General features: G+C 29.8%; 2 protein-coding genes across 2 annotated transcripts; both read left to right on the top strand.

The window, feature by feature from the left end:
- LOC148172416 (odorant receptor Or1-like) lies at positions 1-1,582 on the top strand. Its single transcript, XM_088039763.1, has 8 exons — positions 1-490; positions 540-774; positions 818-917; positions 994-1,098; positions 1,154-1,309; positions 1,362-1,417; positions 1,469-1,478; positions 1,556-1,582. Exons 1-8 carry the CDS (start codon positions 1-3, stop codon positions 1,580-1,582), a joined length of 1,179 nt encoding a protein of 392 aa, XP_087895889.1.
- A 1,565-nt stretch (positions 1,583-3,147) lies between these two features.
- LOC148172415 (odorant receptor Or1-like) lies at positions 3,148-4,713 on the top strand. Its single transcript, XM_088039762.1, has 7 exons — positions 3,148-3,156; positions 3,197-3,794; positions 3,850-4,093; positions 4,142-4,241; positions 4,297-4,401; positions 4,456-4,611; positions 4,663-4,713. The coding sequence occupies exons 1-7, from the start codon at positions 3,148-3,150 to the stop codon at positions 4,711-4,713; spliced, it is 1,263 nt and encodes a 420-aa protein (XP_087895888.1).
- The last annotated feature ends 2,633 nt before the right edge of the window (positions 4,714-7,346 follow it).

Below are 7,346 nucleotides of genomic sequence, written 5' to 3'. Positions count from 1 at the left end.
ATGAGAATTTTAGGCTTTTATCCGCCTTTAAAATTCCAAAAACTTTATCAATTATACGCTTATGCAGTGTATGTGTTTTTTACAATTCCAGTACCCACCTTGGCTCTTGTTCATTTAATCATTGGTGACAACATAACTATGGCTGAAGTTATTGATAGTTCCTTTATAATATTTCAAGTGGGAGGATTCATCTTTAAATTATATCCATTTATCTTTTACGCTAAGCGGATTAGAAGATCACTTTACGTATTAGAGCAGCCAATTTTTACCAGATATACTGAGGACCAGAGAAGGATTATGGACGAAAATGACAAAATCTGTAAAAGAAACAGTTGGCTGTTCTTTTTCTCTTGTGTGTTTGCTTTGACTGGTTGGGGTGCAGCACCATTTCTTGGTAGCGGTCATAAATTCCCTATTGAAATTTGGTTACCTTTTGATCCGACCTCAGATCCTAAAATCTACCGATTTATATACATTTTTATGTGTATCGGTAAGTAATCATATTGTTAAATGATGGGAATGTTAATTTTCCACTGCAGGGACTGGCAATGGTGCCCTAGCGAACGGGGTAATTGATCCTTTAGTATCAGGACTATTGTGTTTTGCTGCTACTCAACTAAGAATATTGAAAAATAGCTTGGAATTTCTTGGTACAATTGCAAAAGAAAACATTAATATCGAAAATTTAAGTTTAAGCGAAAATCGCAAGTTAAAAAATCAAATAATTTACCAAAAAATAAAAGAATGCATTAGTCACCACAACGCAATTTTAGAGTATGATGACAAAAAATTAATTCTCTTAACTTGTTTTTTGTAGTTTTTTAGTTCTTTACCAAAACATGTATTCATCGGTGGTATTTACACAACTGACAGCAGCTGTTCTTGTTATTTGTATTTCTTGCTTTCGGCTAACTCTGGTTTGTATTAAAATAAATTATGATAGTGCTACGCCTAAGCATTATAATGTATTATAAGTAATGACTTCGTTTTCAGATTCATACTTTTACTCCGTTAATTCTTTATTTGGTTGCTTTTATCTCGACAATGTTGTTAGAAATTTATCTTTATTGCTACTACGGATCCAGTTTATACGAAGAAGTATGTTTAATGTTTCATTGTAAATTATAACAGAATAATGCTTTTACATTTATAGAGCAACACTTTAACAACTGCTATTTATATGGGTGATTGGTATAACTACGATTTAAAATCAAAAAAAGCTCTTATTATCCTAATGGAACGCTCAAAAAAACCGATAGTTGTGGTAGCTGGAAAAATTTTGGATTTATCTCTGGTGACGTTTACAACGGTAGATAAACACTCGTCATTTTATAATTTATAGTTAAATTAACACTTTGTAGGTTTTAAGGAGAGCTTATTCTGTATTTGCTGTACTCAACAACATGGAAGTGAAGCTGTAATAAATTAACAAAGAATTATTTAATTATATTACTTTACTATTTACTAGAGCAATACGAGTAAGTTTAAGTCAAATGTAATTTGCAAAGTACAATAACTGCATTGTTTAATTTTGGAAATTTGTATCTAAATGAAGCACACAGTTAAAATAAAATGTTCTTAGTTAAGTCAATGTATGTATTATTGTTTATTTTGGTAACATTTTCCCGGGATGTCCGGATATTTCTGGAACTACAGCATACATATAGAAAGATGCGGTCTTTGTTATTGTTTTTTCCGCTCTTTTTTTGCTTAGAATTTACTCTAAAGGTCTATTTTTTTGGGAAAAAAATTACGGCTCAAAATTTAATGATATAAAATGTAGAATATTTGACATATAGCGATCTAAAACTTGACCAGTTGTAGCATAATATAACTGAAAGGAATTAAATGTCGTTTTTTAGAGTCATCTTAATTATTATTGTTGTGAACCTAACCTCAAAAAAAACATTTCCAATCAGGATAAAAGATCACTGTTCAAATGCCGATTTTCACTCCGAAAACGCTTGTTAAAAATGACCACAAAATGACCTCAGAAAACGGCCAATATATCTTGTTTATTTGTGGAGCAAACTCAAGTTATTGGTGCTCATTCAACGCAGGGATTTCACAAAGAATCCACAACATTGCAAATTTTTAACGTATGTTAACAAATATCCAAAGTGTTTGAATTTTTGGGTTGCTGACTGTATGCAAAAATTTTGTAGCTCTGAAATATGTATTTAGTTTTTAATATCTCCGAAACTACGACAGATAGCAAAATGCGTCATTGTTTTTCTCAAATTTTTATTAGTAATAATTGTTTTTTATTTATTAATAAAAATTTAATTTTACTCCCACAATTCATTCTGATAAAGCAGAAATAATGAAAAATTTCATATTTATGTTTTTTACAATTTTGTCATCAAATCCCTAAACTTTTGCGAAATATAAAAACTTTCTGACAGATAGTTGAGTTCCTGTTTCTACCTGTCTACTCAAATATAGGTCTATATTGGCTCACGGGCTTGTTATAATTTATATTATTTAACTTTTGTGTTAATAAAATTAACAATTGTTATACTTTTAATTACTCTTTTGATCTTATGTCTATTTACAGAATTATAATTTAATTGTTTCTTACCCGGCGCATCCACCATTTTTATTAAATATTTTAATAATCTTTAAAAAGACTGCTTTGATCTTGAGAAAACTGGCAAACTAAGCACAATTAGTAGTTATTTAGATATGGAATCGAAACAACTTTTCTTGCACATTTTATTTGCAATATTATGCAATGTTTCGCTCTTCAAAAGAATACAATCTTTCTATTCATTTTAGGTGTTGATTTTGTTTGTTATAATTAGATCACTTTATGAAACGCATTGATAGTACACAGAATTAATTTAAAGTCATGTATTAAGAAGAAAAACGAGACAAACAATGACCAATGAACTTACCTAATCATAAAAAAGTTAGGCACGCTGAATTTTTATTAATTCTCTACACATAAACCAATACATTTAAAAAAAAAATAAATTTACGTAATAATTATTCTATCTACTCTTTCTAAATGCTACAATTTGAAATACATTTTGATTTGAATTGATAAGAAAGCCTAATTTAAAATTAATAATTATAACCAAAAGTGTATTATTAACATTTTTTTGTGGTGTAAATTTTTAATGTCAAGTCTTCGCAATTACTAGAATGAAGACCGTTTTAAATACTACCTTTGCTCATTAAATATAGCTTTTAGAAACCCATAATTACTATTCTTTTATTTCAAATCGGAAGCTCTCAACCCGTCAGTCTACTAAAAATGGAAGGTCCAGTCAAACGCATTTTTAAATTAAATTTGATAATCATGAGAATCTTAGGTTTTTATCCACCTTTAAGATTCACAAAGCCTTATCACCTTTACGCTTATATGGTATACGTGTGTCTTACAATTCCAGTCCCTACTTTGGCAGCTATTCATCTAATTGTTGGTGAAAACATTGACATGGCTCAAGTTGGTGATAGTTGTTTTATAATATTTCAAGTAGGATGCTTTATTTTTAAGCTAACGCCGTTTATTTTTAACACGAAGAACATCAGAGAAACTATCCACATGATGGAATGGTCAATATTTAATAAATACAACGACGAACAGAAAACCATCATGGACAAATGTGATGCAGTTTGCAAAAGAAACACATGGCTTTTTTTGGGATTTTGTGTACTCAGTTTGATCACTTGGGCCATTCCTCCATTTTTTGGCAGTGCTCATAAATTTCCCATAGAAATTTGGTTGCCGTTTGACGCCACTTCAGACATGGGCAGATATTTATTGACATTCAGTTTAATTGTATTGGGTGAGCATTAAAATTTCCGTACAATTACAAATATAGCTTCAAATGATTTGCGTAGGAGTTGGCAACGGTGCTGTATCAAATGGAGTAATTGATCCTTTGGTTTCTGGTTTAGTATGTTTTGCCGCCACCCAACTTAGAATTTTAAAAAATAATTTAGAGCTTCTTAACACCATGGCTGAACAAGAACTGGAAAAAACTGTCTTAGAGAATCTAGATTTAATTGAAAGATTTTGTTTGAAGAATCAAATTATTTATCAAAAAATCAAAGAATGCATCGATCATCACAATGCAATTCTTGAGTACATTTCGACTATTTGTTTATACCAATAATATTGCTATTATTTTAGATTTATAAAAAATTATGAAAAAGTGTACTCGTCTGTAGTATTCACGCAGTTTATGGCCGCTGCTATTGTAATATGCGTTTCTTGTCTACAACTAAGCATGGTGCGTGAACAGTTTTAATTTCATGTACGTGTGTATATTTCCAGTTTTTTTTTAGGTCGAACCATTCACCATCTCATTTTTTGGAATGATATCATTTCTTATTACGATGTTATTGGAGATATTCCTTTACTGTTATTTTGGTTCAACTTTATACGAAGAAGTATAGTTTGTACACATACATATAACATTTTTTGTCTAAGCGTAAAAATTTTAGAGCAACAGTTTAACTTCAGCAATTTACATGGGCAGCTGGTATACCTACGATTTAAAATCTAGAAAGGCTCTCATTCTTTTGATGGAGCGTTCAAAGAAACCGATTGTTGTTACTGCAGGAAAAGTTTTAGACTTATCACTTGTAACATTTACCACTGTGAGTAACATACTTGCTAATTTGCATATTTTTATAGGCAAACGTTTTCAGATACTGAGAAGAGCGTATTCCTTACTTGCTGTTCTTAACAATTACCAATAAGTAAACTTGTGAATTACAAAATAAACATTGCCACTTAACTTTAAATAGGATGATTACAATAGTGTTTCAAGTTTTTTCAATATTTTGGTGTTATGTAGCAAGTCAAGGTTTAATAATAAAACTTGTTAGTCTAATTAATTTACAGTTGTTTTCTATTTCTGAGCATAGGCGACAATTAGTGATACACAACAAAATAGTAAAGCACACAAGTTTTTTTTTTATCTCGAACAAAATAGTAAAACCTTTCAAAACCAGCATTATTAAATTACCGAAATGCAATAATAATTATATTTTCAAAAGACTGAATAATTTATACTTAAAACTACAGTCAATAATAAAAAAATATATACAGGGTTTAACGGAAATGAGTACATTAAATTAAACTGGTGGTAGAACAAATTTTTCCTTTTGCGGTTTTCCAAAATTCGAGCTCAGTTTTGAGATATTAATTAATTTTGGAAAATGATCTGATCAGCTTTTATGACTATCAAACTAGTAGATTTGGTCTTTATAATGACAGACGTTCTCTTTGCGTTATGGAGGACTTCTGGTACGCGACTAGATATGTCCAAGAAGTGCACTCCTTTCATAGAAGAACAATCATGGTAAAAGGAGGCATTTTTCAAGGAGGTCGTACAGAACTCTATGTTTGTGAGAGGAATATGACATTTCACATTTATACTGACATCATTGATGATATTGTCGCAAATTATCGCTACAATCTAGAGCCCCAATTCTGTTTTCTGGATGAAAATGCACATCATTGTAAATGTTGGAAATTGATCACCACCATTTCCAACACGATTACTAGATCTCAACTTTATCAAAACATGCATGGGACGTACTTACCCGCGCACTCAATAATCATCAGTCACCCCCTAAACACTCCAGAGACATCCGTGGTTTTTTGCGCATTTTATAAGATAATCAATCTATATCAAGAAGTACTAGATCACCTATACATGGCATGTTTCGTCGTGTAGAAGAACTTAAAAATTTTATTTCCATTGTGTTTCATGTGCTAAGAATTTTGATTTTATTTTTTTGCTGTGATTGAGATGGATTTTTAGGGATTTTTTATAAACGTTTTCAGTATAGTACTGTGTAATACTTATTATTTATTATTTTCAAAAATTTCTGTTTTTGCTATTTTCCTCACTGTGAATTAAAAAGTGGGCACAAGATGACAATGTAAATTATTTGCTGATCTATTTATCTACATAGGGGGTGTTATACGAGTATAACAATTAAATAAGTAAAACTCAAAATAATAATAAAATAATAAAATTTTTGGGAAGGGTATAAAGTTTATTTCGGCATTAAAATCTCGAAATCGGCCATGTCCAGGGTTCAATTTTTTTTTGTGGTAATTGCCCCTTGAGTCTAAAAGCATACGGATACCATACCACTTTGAAGTCAATGACATTTACAAATCTCAGTGTCTGGAGAACTTCAAGATCATTTCACTAACTGCTATTTTGGGTTGCTGTTAGTTTCCATTTGCTAACAAAAAGCAAAAGAACAAAAATTGTATTATGAATTTTTCAGGTAAAACCGCATTTTATTTTAATATAGTTTATTGTATTTTTAACACTTTTGTTTTATTTTATGAATATAATTGTTATTATTCCAAAGCGAAAACCAAATGAATTTATTTTTTTTCAGGACTACTCACACAAATGATATTTATATTTTTTAAAAGAAAGCCAAATTGCAACTATATTAACAAAAAAAATCAGATAAATTTGACTTTTCTAAAATTGTTATATCCTTAATTTGTTTCGACCAGTTTATTATGTTGCTTGTGCATCTAAAAACGCACAATACTCAATAAAAAACTTTTTTTTCGAAGCTTTCCATCTTGAAAATCTGTTTACTAAAAATTCTTCTGCATTAATTTTATCCTCCAGTGCAGCCATCATTTTTATTTTAAAATGCATTTGGTTTTCAGAAAACGGGCAAACTAATGAACGTTTTATGTAATTTAGCATTATTCATTCCTACTTTAAAATATTTTCTTAATTTGTTATATTCACAAAAGTTTTAGACCAAAATGTAAGAATTTTATTCAATTCGAATTTTTTTATTACCTGTTTTTCAAGAAAATTATTTCGTCTAGAAAATTGACGTAAAGTAAAATTTTGGTTTTTGAGTTTTATTCCAAACCATTTGGTTGACACCTTTCATCTGGAAAGACTATAATTCCAACTGCAAGTGCATTTTTCTAAGTTTGATGTAACTTTTTCACACATTTTTCTTAAATTCCGATTGGATTCATTTGGTTTCTTTGTTTGTACTGATTTGAAGTGAAACAAACAAAACTGAAGAAGTTTTAGCACAACTTAGAATTGTCGAACATATTTTCTGCAACATTACTAAACTTATAACACAAGAATAACTTTTTTACATTTTTAATATTACCTAAAAAAATGAACTACACGCCATATAGGCAGTTTTAATCTTGAAAATAATAAGCAATTTGGGTATAAAATGCGTTTACATAAATTTTCACAATCTCTACTTTACGTCTCGTTAGTTGTATCAATTATCCTCCATTTTGAATTTTTTTTTATTTAGGCAATTTCAAACTATTATTATCCAAGACTAATTAGCCTAGTAATAAATAAGTCATT

This window comes from Gnatocerus cornutus, chromosome 6 (assembly GCF_029298725.1).
Source record: "Gnatocerus cornutus isolate USDA-ARS CGAHR chromosome 6, icGnaCorn1.1, whole genome shotgun sequence".
In the NCBI taxonomy this organism is placed as follows: Eukaryota; Metazoa; Arthropoda; class Insecta; order Coleoptera; family Tenebrionidae; genus Gnatocerus; species Gnatocerus cornutus.
This window is presented reverse-complemented; position numbering and strand designations above follow the sequence as displayed.